At 39.4% G+C, this 21,508-nt stretch overlaps 2 protein-coding genes across 2 annotated transcripts in view; one reads left to right on the top strand and one right to left on the bottom strand.

The window, feature by feature from the left end:
- The window catches only part of SYN2 (synapsin II), a 188,953-nt gene that overhangs the window by 61,771 nt on the left and 105,674 nt on the right, over positions 1-21,508 (bottom strand). The window lies entirely within an intron of this gene.
- The window catches only part of TIMP4 (TIMP metallopeptidase inhibitor 4), a 32,601-nt gene that overhangs the window by 9,803 nt on the left and 1,290 nt on the right, over positions 1-21,508 (top strand). Inside the window, exons 3-5 of the mRNA XM_054281189.1 lie at positions 12,977-13,074; positions 19,292-19,406; positions 20,065-20,189. Of these exons, the coding sequence (XP_054137164.1) occupies positions 12,977-13,074; positions 19,292-19,406; positions 20,065-20,189 (338 nt within the window). The remainder of the gene's footprint in view (positions 1-12,976; positions 13,075-19,291; positions 19,407-20,064; positions 20,190-21,508) is intronic.

Here is a 21,508-nt window from a genome sequence, read left to right as displayed (position 1 = left end):
TCTTCATTAATTTTGGCTGTACAGTGCCCTGTAAAACTCAGTTAGAGAAAAGAAGACTGGGTTTCTTTACTTCTCTAAGTACAAAAACAAATAAAAAATATTTTTTCTTACTTTTATGCATAATTTTATACATATTAATAGCAATTTCAAATAAAATTTGTAAAAAACTGGGCAGCACGAATTCTAAGAAGTTGTTTAGTTTAAAGGAGCTGCTGATGCATTTAGAGGGAAGTAAAAATACCTGGCACCCTGCAAAGTCCCATCATGGGTAAAAATGCCCATGAATGGCAATTCAGGAATAATTTCAGTACACATAAACTGCTGGGTATCACAGCCTAAAACTTCTAAATGCTTTAAAAAATGCAAAAATCCTACACAACCTCTGGCTGCTGGAATGCTGTGGTGTCAATCCCTGCTTACAATTCTGTGCCTTTGCACCTGAATATCCAGTGAATAACCTGAATATTTCCAGTCAATAAACTCCTGGAATGCTGCTATGGGAACGGCACTGAGTCCTTCCTTTTGCAGCTAAAGAGGGGAAAATTCACTAAAATATTAATTCACTAAATTCACTAAATGTCACTAAAATATTTGTGCAACAGCTTCCTGGGATGGAGCCTGAATTTCCTGTTTGGGAATAGGAAGGGTAAAACCGGAATAAGACCTACAAATAACCCTACATCTACTTGAGGGTTTAGGATAGGAGCAAACACTTGAAGAACTTAAAAAGTCCATGGAAATGTTTCCTAACTCACTTTTTAGTGCTGAATTCAAGGCTTGAACCACACCGCCAATACCACGCAACTCTGGGAGATAATTCCCAATATTGTGTGGATGAGTGCCCTTGAGAGCTCTGCCACTCCAGCCTGAAAATGGGACAGGGGCTGGGAAAAGCCGCGCTGAGCTCTCCTTCCTTTGCTCACTGCATTTTCATGGCACTGCTCCCAGCCCTTCAAAGCTGTGCCTGTAAAAGGAGGTGGCTTCACAGAACTGAACAACAGGATGGGATTTTAAGGAGCCAAACCCACTGAGCACAACATTCCTGTCAATTAGGACATAGCTGAAAAACGTAACTTAATTTAGCTTTAGTGAAAAAAAAATACCCTAGAGCTGGCTATTGGGGAGTAAAATGAAATTTCAGAAGAATTGTGCTGCTTGCCTGACTTAGAAGTAACTCAGTCACACCAACTTGTTGCTGAGTGTGCTCTAAATTCAGGAGAAGAAAACAAAAAATCTGAGTTACTTTTATTTAAAATAATTTGTTGTAACTCTGGGAAACTGAACCCATCATTTCAAAACCAACATTCTACACACACTGAGGGCAGAAACAAGACTAAATAATATAAAACAGGGACCATGAAAGGATGCCAAACTCTTAATCCTATTAATGTGCCAGCTTTAATCCCAAACTTGCTCATTAAAAACCATTCCAGCAATGTGGGGTTCTGTCCACCCCAAGGAAGGGCCATGTCCCCATGAATGGAAATCCACAATAACAGCATGTGTGTTGTCCTACAGGCTTGGAGCATAAAGGGAGTGTTATTCTGCAGCTGAAATTGGGCAGATGTTGATTACCAGTGAAATGATGTGGGATCTGAGGCTTGTGAAGCAGAGAGAAATGTTCCTGGTAACACGAGGAGCAGCTGTGAAAATAAAGCTGACCTTGAACAACATTTGGAAATCAGTTTGGGGAGTTTTTAGGTGATATTTAAGTTAAAAGAATCCCACACTTCTGTTAAAAATAAGCTCGTCTCTTCTAGTTGAAAGTTTATAAAAATGAGATTCTAAAACTTCACTCTCATAAATTGAGTGTATTCTTCTAATTAAAAAAAAATAAAACCACATAATCTTCTGGTTTAACAAGGGAGCAAACCCAATCAACTCCTGCCTTCAACACGCGGAATTTTTGCATCCTGAGCCAAAAACACAGAGATGCACAAAGTCCTGCCCTACCTGAGAGTCCTAATGGGATTTAATATTGGCCTTCCACACCCCAAAAGGCTGAACTGGAAATGCAGTTTGGATGCAGACTAGAACAGGTCTGTTCATAAATTCTGTAGGGTTAATAAAATAACCCTATAGGATTTATTATCAACCCTAATAGGGTTAATTAAACCCTAAAGAGTAATCAAATTCTGCAAAGCATTTACACTGAGAAACAACGCAGTGCAAATTAATATCCTTACCACAAGGTAATTAAAAAAAATCCCTGGTATCTGCTTTATCAGCTTGGAGAGTATTTATGGGGTTTTCAGTCTTCAAAAGTTTCTCAAAAGGGGAGTTTTTGTCCAAGTCATGAACTTCCCTGTAAGGCTTTGATTTCCCAGTTACAGATTGGATTATCTCACCCCCCCTTATCTTCTCATGTAACTGGAAACACCACCAGGACTAAGAAATGCTCTTCCATACATTGCTTTTCACAGAATAAAGGGAAAATCCTGCTACACTTACAGTAAATTCTTCAACAAGCACTGTGCTTAGAGATCCAAACCATCTTTGTTCAAATAGTCCAGAAAGATCCACAATTTTTCCTTCTCATGATTTCAGAACTAGTGCTTCAGTTGATTACTCTGCTAATCAACTTCAGTTATTTATTTAGTCATTATAGATTATTTAGTTATTTTACAGCTGGCTATAAGCATTTATTGATGGAATGTCAGGAAACAAAAATGCAAAGCAGGAAAAATAAATCTCCCTTTATATCCCAGCTAGCAGAAACATCTTCTGAACTAAAGATTCCTCAACTTTGGGTCAGGGAGCTGTGGAGCAGGACTGACAATGTAGATCACAGAGAAGAAATCACTCCTGCAAATCCAGAGGATAAATATTTGTCATCCTCAGTTTTGGGGCAGCTTTGCTGCTGCTCCTTCTGTTTGCATCCAGCACTGAACTCACCCCACAGCCCCAAACATCTGAGCTGAGTTACAGTTTGGAAATGAAGCTTCTGTTTGCTGCTCTGTCCTGCTGAAAGATTAATTGATAGATGAGCCATTTGCTAAAAAACATTTGTCCTTTCCCGGCTGTTTAAAGATCATTCAAAGAGCATTCAACACTGACTTGTTCTCAAAAGAGAAATAAAAATGTGGGGTTTCCACTCCTGAAAGGATCAGGATGAAGCAGCAGCTCAGCAGGTCCTGAAGCAAAGATCTCTCTCTCTCCTGAAGTCTGAAACATCCCAAGCTGTGCAATAATTCTGAAACCAGCACTGCAAAAGAAGGGCTGCATTCTGGATGCTGGAATCATCCAAGGCTGTGTGGGACACCTGCACTCCAAGGCTGTCACAGGAGCCATTGGAATAATTTCCCAGATTCTTCTCCTGGCAGTGTGCTGTATCCATCTCATCCCCAGCCTGGCAGCACCATCAATAATTTGGCAGCACTCCTGCGAGAGTTTAGGGGTCATTTTTGACCCCCCCAAACACTGCCTGAGCCATTCTGACACACATCAGCCTTCACTTCCAGCCTACCCCTGCCCCAACACTGGGAATGTTCTGTACAGGAATTTAACAAATGGATATTTTAAACTATTTCCAGAGGTGGTGAATGTGGCCAGCAAGTTTTGCTTTAAAAAAGCTCCAACAAAGCCAATTGGAGGTGAAGCACTTGGACACCCATGGTCTGGAATTGACTGGGAGTGTCCCAGTAAACTGACAACAACCAGATTCTGAAAGATCCAATTAAATAGGAATTGAGTTCCTGAGTTCAGCTCAGGCTACCTATTGTAAATAAAGACAAGGATTCACATGCCACAAGCTGCAAAGCAAATTCCTGAAGCATAAAGGGCAGGAGAGCTTTTGCAAACACAGAGTGCAAACCTTTCCCATGCAACACAAACCACCTCAAAATATGTGAGATGGAGTTACCAGCAGATCCTCCTTTTTTGGACTCAGACTAGAGAAAAATGAAGGCAATTTTAAGTGGGAAAAGGACAAAAATATTGGCATTTTCATGAGAGTGTAGTTGGCCAATCCTTGAGCACAAGCAGTTAAATCCAGAATATTTGCTGTTCAGGGACTTGCTTTGGAAAGGTCTTACACAGTTATTGGCTGATTGACATAAAATAATGTGTTAAGGTTAAAGGCAATTTATTGAGCCATAAAATCATAAAATCATAAAATCAGGGATGATTGCTCATGGCAGAAATGGTCCCTGTTTTTAGGGATGTATGGAACACATTCCCAGAGATTTCAAATGACTGACACGGCACCACTGCCTCTCCTGCTGGAAGCCAACATGTGCAAATCAAATACTGAAACACTCAGAGAACAAAACCTTCATTCTCCCCAGAATTGTCTCTAAAATAATCTAAAAATATCTGATAAAAATATGTGTGCACACACTGATGAAAATATCAGTGTGTATGTAAAGGTACCCATTGGGTATTAAATTAATTATGTTTAAACATTATTTTATGTCATTCAGTCAATAACTTTTGCCACTGATAAAATTATCAGTGTGTATGTAAAGGTACACATTGAGTATTAAATTAATTATGTTCAAACATTATTTTATGTCAATCAGTCAATAACTTTTGACTCTTTTTGGCAGCATTAGAGATACCTGGGAGGTTCAATCAGAGTTACAATCTGTGTTACCAAAGCTTCTTTCTTCCTATCATATGTATTCTGAGAAATGACAATATTTTCTGTATACATTAATATTTAATCAAGTTATTTTGCGCTCTTCATTGGTGAGACCCAAAGCTTTACCACAAGCAAATATGGCAAGTAAAGCTCTGACACCAGTGAACAAACCAGAATGTTTAGTTAGAAAAAGGCAGGGAAAGGGAGAGTGGCAATGCTGGGCAGATGGGACAGCTGCCCTAAATGAGGAAGATTTTACACCCTCTTGTACATTTTAGAGGTTTTGTGAGGAATATAAATCAGCAGCCAACAGACCATGTTTAATTTAGGATTCTATCCCAGGTATCTATTCTGTCCTGTGCAGTGTTGCTTTAAGGGAGTTCATTAATTTTGTCTCTTGGGACAAATTCTGTGCAGATTCCTCTTCTTTTTGGAGGTTGATTATTCCTTGTCTTTGCCTGCTGACTCTGTTCCCTCTCTGCAAGAAAAGTTAAGTGTCTCAGATGTCTAGCTCCCTATCTAAAGATTATTTCTGTCATATCTGTGTGCTCCTGAAACCAAAGTTTCACCCTTTTCTTGGCTTCCTTGGCCAAGCTCTGATGGAATTTCTTGCCATTATTCTCCTCCAAGGTACCATAACATATTGGGTTCAGCTTCTGTGCCCTCCACACACAAAGGCCAATGAAATACTGTGGTCACACCCTCTCCCCAGAGATTTTCTTGGACTCTTTGCATTATTTTACCATAACTTGACTTTAGATGACTGCAGTAGATGAGTTCTGCTCACAAACTTGAAGTTATTTTGCTTTCTGCTTGCTCACATTTCAATTCTTGGCTTTTCCACATGCCTGGCTTCAAGTGGAGGCAAATCTGAGCTGCAGTGGTGTTTGCTGGCCAGGCTGCACACTGATAATCCCCCTGGAGCAGCTCCCCCCGTGGATTCCAGTCCCTTTCTGGCATTTCCAGCTTCACACTGAGCCCTCTGAACTCATTCCCCTCCCAGACTGGAGATGGGCACTGCTGAACATCTAATTATCACATTTCCCCAGCTTTCTCCTGCAGAATACAAATGTTAGCACTTGTGGTGGCAGGGTGTTAATAAAAACCCTTCTTTCTTCATCCCACAGCGACCCCCTGAAGGAAATCACCAGTCCTCTGCTTGAGGAAATTTATTTATGGAAAACTCCTGGCTGAGCTTTGTTCTGGCTGGGACAAAACCTGGGGCACCACCAACACTGCAAATGTGGATGGACGTGCATCATTTTCAAGGCCCTTAAATACAAATTAACTTCTCTTTGTAAAAATCTGTTCTTTCACCAAAATGGGGGCACTTTCATGCACAATATTCAGCTGTCTCTGCTCTAAGCGGTTTATTTCTAGGTGGTTTAATTCTAAGTAGTTTATCCCAATATTCAAATGAAAATCATCACTATTACACCATTGATTAATTAATGCAGCAGTTCTGGAAGCTTCTGTTACGTGACTGGAAAATAAATTAGGATCTATAAAATAGGAAACATTACATATCATAATATTGTATGTTATATATCATAATATCATATGTTATGTATCATAATATATAATATATATATATAATGTATATCATAGGATATACAAAATAGGAAACAGAAAGTGATACAGTTACTTAAATGAGGAGCTCTTAAAAATAGACAGGCACACCTTTATCAGGTGGTGGAAAATTGTAATTGCCACAGGGGAACTGAGAATGGATTCCTATTTTGCTGCAGCCAGCTAAGAAAGCCAGAATAAAGGAAAAACATCACACCTGGAAGAAACCCCAGCCTGTCACCCCAGGGACAGTTCAGCTGTCTCCCACTTCATTATTCTAAGATACTTCTACTACTACTACTATTATTATTATTATTATTCTAAATTCTATTTTATCATTCTAAATCCCTGGATCTGAAAACTTGACCTTTACAGCTCCAAACTCCTCATGTGAACTCTTCTGCACATTCCTCAGACAAATTCCTTCAGTGTATGAGCCCAAGACACCACAATGTCATGTTCCAACCATGTTTGAGTAGCCTGGGATCAGAACTGCTGCTGCAAAAAAAAATGGAACTGGATTATTTGGATTCATTTGGATATATAAAATAGTGTTGGATCCCATAAAAGTGTTGCAATGAGGCAAAATCCTCTTTCAATAACTTCTGAGAAAAAAAAGGAGTTTACAGATACACTTTTGAAGAAATAAAAGCCCTCTTGTCCCCCACCCCTCAAAACCCATCACTTTTGGACAAGAAGAGTCTTTGAACTGAGTTTGCATAAACTCAAGGTCTCAGCAATTGTCACAGTGGGCTTTTCCTTTTACCAAAATTCTGGGTGGGTTCTTCTAGGAATTTGAAATTTGAAACATTCATGGAACAAGTTTTAAGCTCCTGAACCCCAAAGAATGATAAAGTATCGGATTCTCGGCTGTTTAGATGGTCTGGAAAGGCCCGAGGTGGCCTTGGGCAGCCCGCGCTCCAAAGGACGAGAAGGGACTTCAGATCTGTTCTTGGTCTCGGTGTTTATTAATTGTTTATCTAAAAGATTTTCCCTCTGCCTGACAGAGGTCTGCTCAGCAGTCAGCCATGGGCACACTCTGAGAGCCCCTGGGGCGGTCACCTATCTTTATACCCGGAGTTACGTATACAATATTTATCATTTTTCTCCAATACCCTCTACCCTTATTAACCAGTGCACTTTTAGTAAGGACCAATCCAAAAGTGCCAACATCACCACAGAAGATGGAGGCCAAGAGGAAGAAGAAGAAGGAGAAGGGCACGCCCCAATTCCTCCATCTTACCTCTCTAGACCCCCCTGTACAGAAATCTTAAACCCTGTATCTCACACTCCAATTAACTTATCCCTTCACCATTCACCCCAGTGAAATCCTCCTATCCTCATACTGATGTCATCTCCCATGTGGGATCAAAGTCCAGCCACCAGACATTTCTGGCAACATTCCAGGACTCCTGAGCCCCCCAGGGGTGGTCTCGGTCACTCTGCACCTCAGTCCTGAGAGGCTGAGATCCCACAATAAAGCTCTGATAAAAAGATAGATAGATAGATAGATAGATAATAGGTAGGTAGATAGATAGATAGATAGATAGATAATAGGTAGATAGATGGATAGATAGATAGATAATAGAGGTTAGCTAGCTAGCTAGCTAGCTAGATGATAGATAATAGATAGATAGATAGATAGATAGATAGATAGACAGATAATAGATGTTAGCTAGCTAACTAGCTAGCTAGATGATAGATAGATAGATGATAGATAGATAGATAGATAGATAGATAATAGGTAGATAGATGGATAGATGATAGATAAATGATAGATAGATAGATAGATAGATAGATAGATAGATAGATAATAGATGTTAGCTAGCTAGCCAGATGATAGATAGCTAGATAGCTAGATAGCTAGATAGATAGATAATAGAAATCTGAGTTAATCTTCCAGCAGAAGAGTGAGCACAAACAGCTGAATATTGTGCATGAAAGTGCTTTCATCTTGGTCAAGGGACAGATTTTTCTGGAGAGAAGTAAATTTGAATATAAGTGCCTTCAAAACGATGCACATCCATATTCTGTGTCCATAGCTCTGCTATATTTCATACTGCACACTCTGGCTATTTCAGAAAAACCCTTTTTGGATGCTTTTTTATCTATATTTAGGATGCTATCCTCATTCCAACCATGTGACAGCCACACTCTCATTTAGCTCCCTCTCCTTGAGCCTTTTATCCCTTGTCCCTCCAAGAACATCTAAGAGCAGCTGGACTGAAGTGTCAGACACTAAAGAGACAGGTGGAAAGGAGTGCTCAAAAATTACTCTGTGTATTTTATATTTAATTAAATGAAAGGGCTAAATTGAGCCTTTAAAATATAAGAGAAAAGAAAAAGACCTTAATGGGTCTTGATGACATCTTTTTAGTAGCTTACATCTTTTCCTGCCAGCATAGTTTTTGAAGTCTCATTTCAAGGTTTTTGTGGCAGAGCTGATTGTGGTTATAAACTTGTGAGATGGGAATGAAATTTTCCTGATTTCTGCAGAGGAAGGCTGCTTCAAAGAGGTGGAGATCACATTTCTATTCACAGAGCTCTGGTGTAGCCTGTCAAAAACCTGAAGTGAACTGGAGGCACAGAAACCCAGATTCTTCCTCAATATGCCTATATTTATTTACTTATTTATCTATTTATAGATTTAAAGCAAGAATGCACATAAGGATTTCTATATAACACATTTTCTTGTTATATGTCCAGCAGTATCCCAAATTTCTTAATTTATTGAATTTCTACTTCTGATGTCCAGCAGTATCTTAAATATCTTCCTAAATAATTATTTTTCCCTATGCAGTTTCTGGTACTAAACAGAGAGTGGAGGAAAAGGCCTCATTTGTTCATCAGTTTTTTCTTCTCCTTTACCTCCTGCTTCTTAGGATTATAAAGTTTATTTGGGGAGTAAACACCAATTTGCTTTTCTTTTTGAAGGAGCAGTAAAATTGATTATTTTAGCTGAGTAAAGTTATCTGTCTTCCAACACTTGAACTGTTGAGGATAATCTCACCACTTGTTTAAGCAGAGTAATATTATATAAAATATTAAATAATATAATACAGATTGTCTTATTTAATAATACCAGCTTGTAACAATGAGAGTAATTCTTCACTCAACAGTTTTCCCTCAGTTATTGCCTTGGAAATAATTCAGAGTCTAAAAAGAACACTGCTTTTAGGGAATATATTAATTTCAGTATATCAATATATTAATTATATATTAATATATTTATATATTAATATATGTCTATATAACTATAAAATATTCTATTATTGTCTAATATTTTAATATTGATATATTTTATATTAATCTATTATTTTTCATGAATTGCAAGGATTTGGTTTATCCAGATTCCATCGATATTGTGCCTTGGAATGGGCCCTGCAGTGACTGCTCAGTTCCTTGTGTCTTCTCTCCCTTCAGATTTCATTGGTTTTGTCACTGTGGTGCAGTAAAATTAATCTCATGGCAGGCAATTCCCTCAGAGTAAGGAAATCTACCTGTAATAAAAGTAGTTCCTCATGATCACAAGAATCTCTAACACACAAAATGATGTTTATTTAATTAGTATTAATTAGTGTAGCCAATTCCAGAAGGAAATCACCCAGGTTAATGCCTCTCTTTCTACCTTTATTGCATATAAACCCTTCTGTATTGTACCAACCCTGACATTTTTCTCCTATTTGTGTGAAAACACAAATACATCAAACTATAAACTAAATACGTGCTGTGTTTTACCCAGTTAGAATGATCTCCTACTGATTTACAAATGGTTGGGAGAGGATCATTATTATTCAGGAAAGAAGGATTAAATATACTCTTAACACATTTCAGGAGAGGGCCCAAGGGCTGAGCATTGTCCTCCTGTACCTCAAATTCATTTCTTTCCAGCTCAGTCACCTGAGACAACCTCAGTGAGGATAAAAAAATGACATTTTATCAAAGTTGAGTCCACAGAGAAGCTACAACCTCCTACTGAAATGTTCAAATCTGTATTTTTAGTGCAGAACGTATCCCAGGCATTCGGAATTGCTGGCACTGCAACGTGGAATCCGTGCCTATGTATTCCATAGATGCAAATTCCTCATAAGGAAGCAATAACAGCTAAAATGACATTATTGCTGAACAACCAGAGGCTGCTCCCAGTCGCACAGAGAGGCCAAGCCAGGCCTGGAATGCTCCAAACCAAGAAGTGCAGAGTCGGAGCAATCCTGAGCCCCCGAGGCAGCAGGGAGGGAGGAGAGGGAGATGCCCAGGAATGCTGCAGCAGGAATGCTTGTGGTTAAAAACAGGAGCAACCACATGAATCAGAGGGCTGAGGAGACAGCCAGACGACACTGATGGCAAAAAAAAAAAAAAAAAATTAATGCACAGAAAATAAAAAATCAAAAGGAGCCCAAGAAGAATTAAAAGGCGCCAAAAGATCTCTGTGTGTTTGGAGAATGGAAGGACAAAACCAAAATAGCTCAAAAGTTCAGACAATTAAACTTCCTTACTGTGAAAAAAAATCAATCTCATTTTTTCCTCTTTTGCCATCTGGAGGTTTTGTCTCAAACACACACACAACACAGAAATGCTTCTCATTTTCACCTACACACCCACTAAAGGATCTCTGCATGACAAACCCCAGGACGCTGCACTTTCAGCCTGGCACAACTCCATGGAGACCCCTGGAGCTATCAGGGATTATCCACAACCTTCCTCTCACGTGCTAACAAGTAGAATTTCATAAAAATATGGAAATGCACAATGTTTCAACATGGGACACTTGGGTAAAGCAGTTTTGATTATCCCACACTGAGTAGGCAGGAAAAGATTCCCTGCACATGAACCATGTTATGGCCCTGAGAAATAATGTTGTTTTCTCAGCCCTTTCCTTCAGAATTGAGCAGACTCCTTAATGAGAAATCCTTTTTTATTTTTAGGGAGTAATGATGCAAAGGAGAGCATCTCAAAACAAAGCAGCACCATCCTAATTTGTCCCTTTCAGCAGGGCAGAGCACTCCCAGCCCACAGCCCTTGTCCCCTGGAAGGAGATCAGAGACTGCAGGCACACAGTGAATTTTGGGGTTGCTCACATCTGCAGATGATTAAAGAGATGCTCCCACTTTCCATGTGAAATGAGGAATTTAAAAGGATAAATTAATGATTGTACTGAAAAGAACTCTTTCCTCCCAACAATCCAAGATGCTCCTCAAGAAGGAATTAATGGAGGGAGCATTCTGCTGGAACCTGGAAGCTGCAGGCAACTGCAGCTTTAATAATAATTAACAGGTTGATTTTAATAATAATTTAACACCCTGATTATCCCATCCAGTTTGCTCAGCTAATTAGTGAGGAAATGGGAATTTTTCAGTGTTAGGTGGGACTGATCTCCACCTGGCTGTGTTTCAGCTTGGGTTTCCTATTCCCTTTCTTTAACTATAATATTAAATATGAAAAAAAAATTGAGGCAAATCTAGTTAAAAAAATGGGAGTTTTAAAGGGGGAACATGTGATTTGGATGTCACAAAACTTTGCTCTGCTCTGGCTTTGCCGGTGTCTGTCCACAAGCACAGAAATGCAAATCATCTTCTACCCCAGCACAAACCAGAAGAATGAGAAGTCTAATCTGAGTGATTATCTTCAGTCTATAATCCCATTTTTATCACACTGAAATCTCTGAAACAGATTTGTGTATTGAAGCTGCTGTGGAGTTTCTCCCTCATTTTCACCGGTGGAGGCCTGTTCAAGACTCAGGCTGCTCTAACCCAGGAGCTGCAGCAGTGGCCATCCAAAAACGGAGCAGAAATGGGATTCTCACTAATTTAGGGGGACAAAATCCACAAAGGAATTTTGGCCGTGCTCCATATTCTTAGAACCACAACAAAATAATGAATATTCCTATGTCTCTGCTTTTTTATTGTCTTTAGCTTTGCCTGTAAAGGGAAACATAGGCAATTTTAATTATTATTAGACATCTAATCCAGAAGATAAGAAATTGTATAGAAAAGAAATTGCTTTTGTTTTTCTGATAGTGCTTCCTGATCAAATAACTAAATTGAAGAGCAAAGAGGAAATGGGTATGTTCTGTTAGCTGTGCCAAACAAAATTCTGCTCAGCTGAAATTCAAGCTGTGTTCTGATGCATTTATCTTGGTGGCACCAAGTAATTCAGTCTAATTTTAGTTTTTCCAAAGAGTCCTGGTGTATTTTAAACATCACACACAAGAGAGATGCCTCAAACAAGGAGAGGGGAAAAGAATCCATTTCTTCTTTCATAAAATCTCCTACTCTCCTTGATTAAAGAACAAGAAATGAATTAAGGAAGTAATTGATTTCTACAGGTTAACACAACTAATGGCATGCTCTGTTAAACCCCAGAAAAGTGAATATAAGATTATTCTTCTCATTTCATGCATGAAATCAACGTTTTCATCTCGCCTGGCACAGGCTTTCAGGGCCTTACTTCAAGTCTATTTATTGGCTCAACAATTCTGTAATCAACAGTCGTGTCCCTTTCCTCTGCTCACTGATTGTAATGATGGGTATTTTGTCAAATTTTATGGGATCTGAGTCTTCCAGAGATTTTGATGGACATCTTTTGTCAAAACTGAGTGGTAACATCAATCAGGTTTCCACACTCTTGGGAATTCACATTTCCATCACAGACAGCCCACTGACTTTTGTTTTCAGGAGCTCTTATGGTAAAATCTTTCAAATCTACTCGTACCTGAAGTGTCAAAACAATGCCAAAATCTGTCAATACAATTTTCATTTTTCCTTGTAAAATTGGGCATCTGCTCATGTGCATTTGAATCTTTTTCTCTTTCTCTCTCTTTTCCAGTGATCAGAGCAAAAATCTCCAGTGAAAAGGTGGTTCCTGCCAGCGATGATCCCCTTGATAGCCACAAAATGATCCGGTATGAAATCAAACAAATAAAGGTACATGGAACCACTCAGCTTTTTTGTAGTTCGATGCTGATAACCTCTGCATATTTCAGCCCAAAATCACTGACCCCAAAACGCTGGGAAAGCTGGAAAAGGCTCCAGCTGCCCCCACAGGTAGACCCAGATGGGTAAATCACAGGAGGGATTAAAAAAAAAAGGGGAAGGAAAAAAAGAAAAGGAAATTTTTAATGACTTCTTAAATGTTAAGGATATAGACAAATTATTAAATTTGTCTATTTAAATTAAAAAAAAGGGGAAAGAAAAAAAGAAAAGGAAATTTTTAATGAATTATTAAATGTTATGGATATAGACAAATTATTAAATTTGTCTATTTAAATTTAAAAAAAAGGGGAAAGAAAAAAAGAAAAGGAAAATTTTAATGGATCCTTAAATGTTAAGGATATAGTCAAATGTTTTTCTTTACAAAAATAAATACATCAGTGCCAGAGAATTCCCTTTCCTCCCACTGGCACTTCAGTGTTCTGCTGCTCCTCTGCAGCACCTCAGGAGCCTGAGAGATATTCAGGAGGTTTTTGCTAAATAATGATTTTCAGGAGGGTATTTTTGATATTCAGGAGGTTTTTGGTAAATAGTGGTATTTTGATGAAGAATTTTGCTAAATAATAATATTCAGGATGGTTAATTTTGATATTCAGGAGGTTTTTGTTAAATAATTATATTTTTGATCAAGAATTTTGCTAAATAATGATATTCAGGAGGGGATTTTTTTGATATTCAGGAGATTTTTGCTAAATAATGATATCGTGATGAAGAATTTTGCTAAATAATGATATTCAGGAGGTGTTTTTTGATATTCAGGAGGATTTTGTTAAATAATGATATTCAGGAGGGTTTTGCTAAATAATGATATTTTGATGAAGAATTTTGCTAAATGACAATATTCAGGAGAAGTTTTTTTTAATATGTTGGAGTTTTTTGCTAAATAATGATATTTTGATGAAGAATTTTGTTATTTGTGATTTTGAAGGCACCATAACTGTGCTTCATTCTGTGAGTGGTGTCATCACACCTGGGTTTGGAGGATTCCTGATCTCCTGTGCCCTGAGTGTGGCAGCTGTGCATGATCCAAACTTTCACAGGGTTTCCCCAGTCTGTTCAGCTCCAATAAGGGAATATATTCATTAATAAAAATTGACCCCATGGAAGTCACCATCAAACTCTCACTGGTGCTAAAATGATCATGATGACGATCATTAAAATGATAATTTACCTTTTTCTGGAACACACAAGAAGTAGGTGATCTCTCTGAATTAAAATGTGTGAGTGTGCACACATTTTAATTCAGAGGTGGATTGGTGGGTTGGTTTCCAAGGCAGTTTCATTTCTCATTGTTCACTGAATATTATTTTATCATTTTGAACTTTTCCATTTACCGGGAACACTTAAGAAGGTCCTTATGCATGGCTACATGGTTAAAAAAAATATTCAATCATTCAAGTTGTATCCACTGATAGAATCCCCTCACAGGAGCTTGAGTAGGAAGAATCTTTGCTAAACAAGAATATCTCAAAGTAATCACAGGGATGGTTATCACACATGACTCCTGGTGAGGTTTTATAGCAATTAAGTCAGTCTCTACCTTGCTAAAACAAACCCCAAAGCTGAGCTGTCACCATCTGCCACTTCCCATCCTCTTAAATGTTAAGGATATATTCAAATGTTTCCTTACAGAAATAAATACATCAATGCCAGAGAATTCCCTTCCCTCCCACTGGCACTCCAATGTTCTGCTGCTCCTCTGCAGCACCTCAGGAGCCTGAGAGAAAAGCAAATCATCTCCTACCCCAGCACAGACAAGAAGAATGAGAAATCTAATCTGAGTGATTATTTTCAGCCTACAATCCCATTCTTATCCCACTGAAATCTCTGAAATAGATTTGTGTGTTGAAGCTGCTTTGGAGTTTCTCCCTAATTTTCACCACTGGAGGCCTGTTCAAAACTCAGGCAGCAGGAACAGGAGTTTATTTAATTCCAAGTCAGCCAGGCCTGGACAAAGCAGAGATGTGTTTTTTAGGAAATATCCTCTACATCATCACACACAATACTCTTTTCCTGACCCAGAGATGGGCAAACTGAGAGGCATTTTAAAAACTTTTATTCAATTTAGACTAACAACAGAAGGGTTGTGATAACTCCACCCCTCAAATCCTTCCTCCTGACCAGAGAGCTCAGGACCAAACCTTCCCCTTCCTCAGGACCCAGCTCCCTGCTCCAAGCAGGGAAGGATTTTGGGAAGGGAAAGATTTTGGTGGGAAACCAGGAGCTCTGTGAGCTGCCCACACTCTGTGGACCCAGTGTGGCACCAAAATAAACCCAGCAAGGCGACAGTGCCTGATAAAGCCCACAGGAGTGACAGGGAGGGGTAACCTGTGGCATCCAAGGGATGTAACTGAGGTGAAAATTAAAAATGCTGAACATTTACTCAGTTTGCTGAGCAGCTGATCTCAGAGCTATAGTTGAGCACACCATGTCTCACCTCAGGTGACAGAATTTTAAAGAATTTAACTCCACAGTGAGTGTGAAAGGTGAGGATATCCTCTGTCCACCATTCCAATCTTCTCTCAAGTGCTGCTGCTGCTTTCTCCTGGTGCCCTGCAGGCCCACAAGCTGCAGGGTCCTTTGGATGTTCAGTGGCTCTGAGCACAGGGCTCTGGGTAACCCAGAATTCACAGAATTCACAGAATCACTGGGTTGGGGAGACCTTCAAGATCATTGAGTCAAGCCCAGCCCCAACACCCCAACCAAACCCTGGCACCCAGTGCCACATCCAGGCTTTGTTAAACACACCCAGGGATGGTGACTCCATCCATTCCAGGCCATTCCAGAACTTTATCACCTTTCTGTAAAAAGCTTTTTCCTGATATCCAACCTGAATTTCCCTTGGTGCAGCTCGAGGCTGTGTGCTCTGGTTCAATCAGTGCTGCCTGGAGAAAGAGCGCAGCCCCAGCTGAGCACAGGCACCTTTCAGGAGCTGTGCAGCGTGATGAGGGCAGCCCTGAGCATCCTTTTCTCCAGGCTCAGCACCCCCAGCTCCCTCCGGGGTTCCTCACAGGGTTTGTGTTCCCAGCCCCTCTCCAGCCTCGTTGTCCCCTCTGGATGTGCTCAGTGTCCCAAGGTCCTTCCCAAACGGAGGGGCCAGAGCTGGGCACAGCACTCAGGGTGCTCTGCATGCCCAGGGTGGGGACAGACACAGAATTTGCTTTATGTAACACAGCAGGGAAGAACAGAGCCTCCAATCATCTCTTTTGAGCTGTAAAATGCATCAAAAATTAGCACCAAAATTCACAAAAATTATCACCTCAGTGTGAGTTTTGGAGAGGGCTTTTAGACCACTCAGATATTCACACTTTCCTCATCAATTGTGCCCTCTTGGAAAGGGAACACAGAGCCCTTTGGTGGTTTTATTTGACTGTAATATTCTGCACAATGCTGCTGTTTCTCTGCTCTATTGCACTCAGGGTTGTTGAGCTGTTCCATTAATGGGATGACAAATTCTGTTTCTCTCATTTTAAATTCAGTGCATTAGGCTTAGCATTAAAAAGTTGCTATTCTAGATGGAAATATTAAAAGAGAATTTTGATATTCATTTTCAGAAATAAAAGAAAATTACAATGGGGCTTTCATTTTTTTGGCAATGGGTCAGCATGTCAAGAAGCTATAAATGTTTTCAATTACTGCTTTTTTTCTTGCAATATTTACAGCATTATATTAAGGAGAGAAGATAATTGATTTGTATGCAATTGAATATTTCTTCATAATACTTTTGTAACTGACTTGGTCATCTCACTAATTCTAAAATCTTCAAGCAAAGCCATGTGCTGGTGCTGGTTCCACCCCTCAGGAGCACAGGATGGTGTCCATACAGACTTTAGGAGCAGGGTCACATCTCTCCATCCCCCAAATCCTCACCCTATTTTCCTATTCCAATAAAGTCCCACCAGGACCACGCATCATTGCAGAACCAAACCCAACCACCTTATCCCTCTGCAGAGAAATATCCATGCTTTCAGAGAAATATCCATGCTTTTAGGGAAGGGAGAATATGATTGAGAAGATTAAATATGATTCACTGAGTTAAACACAAGATTATAATCTTTAGAATTGCTGTAACAATCATATAGGTCAAAAAAAAAAAATCTGAAAATGCAACCAAAAAACCTGCAACAAAACAAACATTAAACTAATTTAAATAATAACTGAATCCCCATTATGCATTGCTGTGGATATTTAGGGAAAAAACCCTGCAACAAAACAAACATTAAACTAATTTAAATAATAACTAAATCTCCATTATGGATTGCTGTGGATATTTAGGGGGTTTATAGCTAAATCAAGGTGTGCTGTCTGCACAAAACCTCCAAAATTGAGGCCAAATCTGAGATATCCATGGAAAATCTGTTCCCTACAAGGCCCTGAGGGTTTCTGAACGTGGAGAGAGCTTGGGGCAAAGTTGACCTGCAGAGCTCCCTGCACAGACACATTTCCCTCCTCATTTTGCACATTTTCTGTGGTTCCCACTGCTGCTTTGGCCAGGGTGCCAGTTTGGGTTGTGTTTTGGTCTGTCTGGGCCTGTTTGTTTCATTCCCCAGAGCATTTCAAATCCCAGCTCATATTTTTGGATCGGCCGCGCGGTGACAACAGCGTTGGCTTCCTTCCCCCCTTCCATAAACAAAGCCTCAGCAAAAACCAACATATGACAGAGTATTTTCTAGTGGCCTGTGCTATTTAAATCCCCTGGGAGGGCCCGAGGAACACAAACACATTTTCCAGGGACAGCAGCTGCGACTGGCAGAGCCGTGAGGCCCTGCCATTGTCCCCAGCTGCCAGCACGTGGCATGATGTCACCAAGGCTGGCGGTGGCACACGAGGTGATGACAGGCACCCAGCAGCACCTTGGACACTGCTCAGCTTGTTTGCATCTTTTCATGCCTCATTTCTCATCTCTTCTCGGGGCTGAAGCTGCTGGTTAAGCCTGAAAAGGGTTTTGATCCGAAATCTCTCCGTTTGGGGGCTGGCAGGGTGGGAATCCTGAGGGGTGGGCAAAGTTTTCCAGCAGTTATTTGAGAAGGTGCCATGCAGCTGCATTTCTCTTCACAGAGAAAAGCAAGGCACGGCTTCCCAAAGATATTTCTGGGAATGGCAGCTCTGAACCTCAGAGAAAGAAAAAAACGGTTCTTATCTCATTTACTGCTCCTGTAGTTGTTTTAAAACAAATTTTTTACTCCTTTGTCTTAAAACAAGTAGAATGCATTATGGAAGACTGTTTACTTGAAAAGAATTAATAATTAGATTCTGGTGTGAGTGTTTTGATTCACTGAATTGAATCCAAGCGTGTGTGTCAGGACTGTTGGCTGACAGTCACAAAATCCTAAACAATTGAGTTGAGTGCTTGTTTAGATTCAGTGTAATAGAGTATAAAATAATGTTATTATAGTATAAAATAATATAGTATAATAGTATTATAGTATAAAATAATGTAGTATAATAGTATAAAATAATATAGTATAATAGTATAAAATAATATCGTGCAATAAAGTAATGGTATAATATAGTATAATATAGTATAATGAAGTAATTAATTAAGCTTTTAATAAGATAGAGTCCTCCTCATCTTTCTCCCCTCATCAGGGTTGCCCTGCATTTCTGATGGTCCCACTGGTGAGAATTTGGGATATGGAGAATCGCTCTATTTTAGTGACCAAAAAAGAAAACAATGCTCAGGAAATGTTCAGTTCCTCAGCACATTTGGTGTCCCAGGAGATCCCAACAACTCCACTGACCAAAATTCCCCAGAGGAATCCACTGAGAAATATTTGCATTTTTAGTCCCCAGAGGAATCCACTGAGAAATATTTGCATTTTTAATCAGGATGATTGCTGTCTCTGCATTGCTCCTTGAATGGAATATGCCACTAGAATATAAACTGAAGAGAAAGTTTTAACAATCCATGAAATGTGCTGAAAAAGCACATTTTAAAAGCTATAATTTAAAAAATCAAGGCCTACTTAATTCCCTCCTAAAACTCTTGGATGAATTTCATTAAGTGCAGAGGAAAAGTCCAGTTCTTGGTGTTTTCTCACATTAATTCAGGCTTTGGAGCCTTCCTTAAAGAGACTCACCCTTTATCTCTTCCAGCTCTTTTTTGCAATTGTTTTTTCATGTTTCTGACTCTGTTTCTGATCATTTTCAGATGTTTAAAGGCTTTGAGAAGCTCAAGGATGTCCAGTATGTCTACACCCCTTTTGATTCATCACTCTGTGGAGTGAAACTAGAAGCCAACAACAAAAAACAGTATCTTCTAACAGGTAAAATGGAGCAAAAAAAAAAAAAAAAAATCAATGTTCCTGGGGATTCAGAAGGGGCTGCTTGGAGCGAATTTGCTAAAATATGCAAAGGAATGCATTTATGTACTAAATACAAACACAGCAGGATGTAAAAATTGTGTTCAGCTCTAGTTTTAGTGTGACCTAACACATTTTCCACTCTTCCTGCAGCACTCTTAGAGCAGTTCCAAAGGAAGGGAAGGTCAGTAATAAGTAAATAGAAGGAATTTTGATTCAGTATTTTCCATTATTATTTGATTAAAAACAACAGTGCTGATTTTCCCAGGAATGCAAATGTGCATAATGAGAAAACACCTGCCTGTGTGTCTGCAGGCCTGGGGTTCCAAGTAAATACAGATTTTTGTAGACACTCCTAAAATCCAGTTTAACTGCATTTGCATCCACCCCTTGCTGGCAGACTATCAACACCTTTAGAAAAAAAATATCCTTTTTTAATCTTTTGCATCCATCCAGCATGCAGTTAGGAGAACATTCTCTCTGTTATAATTAAATTAATTTAAAAAAAATTAGAGTATGACTAATTTGGTGCAATTAGTTAAAAGCTCAAGGTGTTCTTCCACTTCTCGTATTTAGAAAACAATTTTATTGCTTTGATTTCTTTGTGTTTTCCATGCTGCAGGCCAAATTTTAAATGATGGCAAAGTGCTGATCCACTTGTGCAACTACATTGAGCCGTGGGATGATTTATCCTTGTCTCAGAAAAAGAGCCTGAACCAGAGGTACCAGATGGGCTGTGGCTGCAAGGTGAGTGCTGAGCACAGAAATGGAAATAAACGTGGTTTATTCACATTTTTGAGAATAAACCTCAGTTTAGAGCAAGCTGCAAGTCAGACAGTAATTTCAGAGCGGATAAATGTAAATAAATAATGGTTAATCACATTTTTGAGAATAAAGCCCAGGTCAGAGGAAGCTGCAAGGTGAGTGCAGAGCAGATAACTGTAAATAAGCCATGTTAATTCCCATTTTTGTGATAAAAATCCAGTCCAAGGAAGGCTGCATGGTGAGTGCAGAGCAGATGGATGTCAATAAACACAGTTAATTTCCATTTTTGAGAATGAAGCCTAGTTCAGAGGAAGCTTCAAGGTGAGTGCCAAGCAGATAGCTGTAAATAAAGACTGTTAATTCACATTTTTGAGAATAACCCCAGTAGAAGGAAGCTACAATGTGAGTGCAGAGCAGATAGATGTAAATTAACAGCATTTATTCACATTTTTGAGAATAAACCTCAGTCCAAGGGAGGCTGCAAGGTGAGTGCAGAGCAGGTAAGTGTAAATAAACACTGTTAATTCCCATTTTTGAGAATAAAGCCCAGGTGAAAAGGAAGCTTTAAGCTGAGTGCAGAGCAGATAGATAGATATCAGATAAATATGTAAATATCACATTTTTTGAGAATAAAGTCCAGGTCAGAGGAGGCTGCAAGGTGAGTGCAGAGCAGGTAAATGTAACCAAGGCCTGTTTATTCCCATTTTTGGGAACAACCCCAGTCCGAGGGAGGCTGCAAGGTGAGTGCAGAGCAGATAGATGTAAACAAGCACCGTTAATTCCCATTTTTGGGAATAAACCCCAGTCCAAGAGAGCCTGCAAGGTGAGTGCAGAGCAGGGAGATGTAAATTAACATTGCTAATTCACATTTTTGAGAATAAAGCCCAGGTCAGAGGAAGCTGCAAGGTGAGTGCAGAGCAGATAGATGTAAATAAACAATTTTTTTGGGAATAAACCCCTGTTCAGAGGAAGATGCAAGGTGAGTGCAGAGCAGATAGAAGTAAACAATCCCCATTTATTCCTGTTTTTGGGAATAACCACAGTCCAAGGGGGGCTGCATGGTGAGTTCAGCGCAGATAGATATAAATAAACACATTTTTGGGAATGAACCCCAAGTCAGAAGAAGCTGCAAGGTGAGTGCAGAGCAGATATATGTCAATAAATACCATTTATTCCCATTTTTGAGAATAAACATCGGTTCAAAGGAAGCTGCAAGGCGAGTGCAGAGCAGGGAGATGTAAATTAACATTGCTAATTCACATTTTTGAGAATAAAGCCCAGGTCAGAGGAAGCTGCAAGGT

This window comes from Melozone crissalis, unplaced genomic scaffold (genome assembly GCF_028551555.1).
Source record: "Melozone crissalis strain CALT ecotype California unplaced genomic scaffold, PUWL_Pcris_2 ptg000029l_1, whole genome shotgun sequence".
NCBI lineage: Eukaryota > Metazoa > Chordata > Aves > Passeriformes > Passerellidae > Melozone > Melozone crissalis.
The sequence above is the reverse complement of the archived record's forward strand: the minus strand, read 5'-3'. Positions and strand labels throughout refer to the sequence as shown.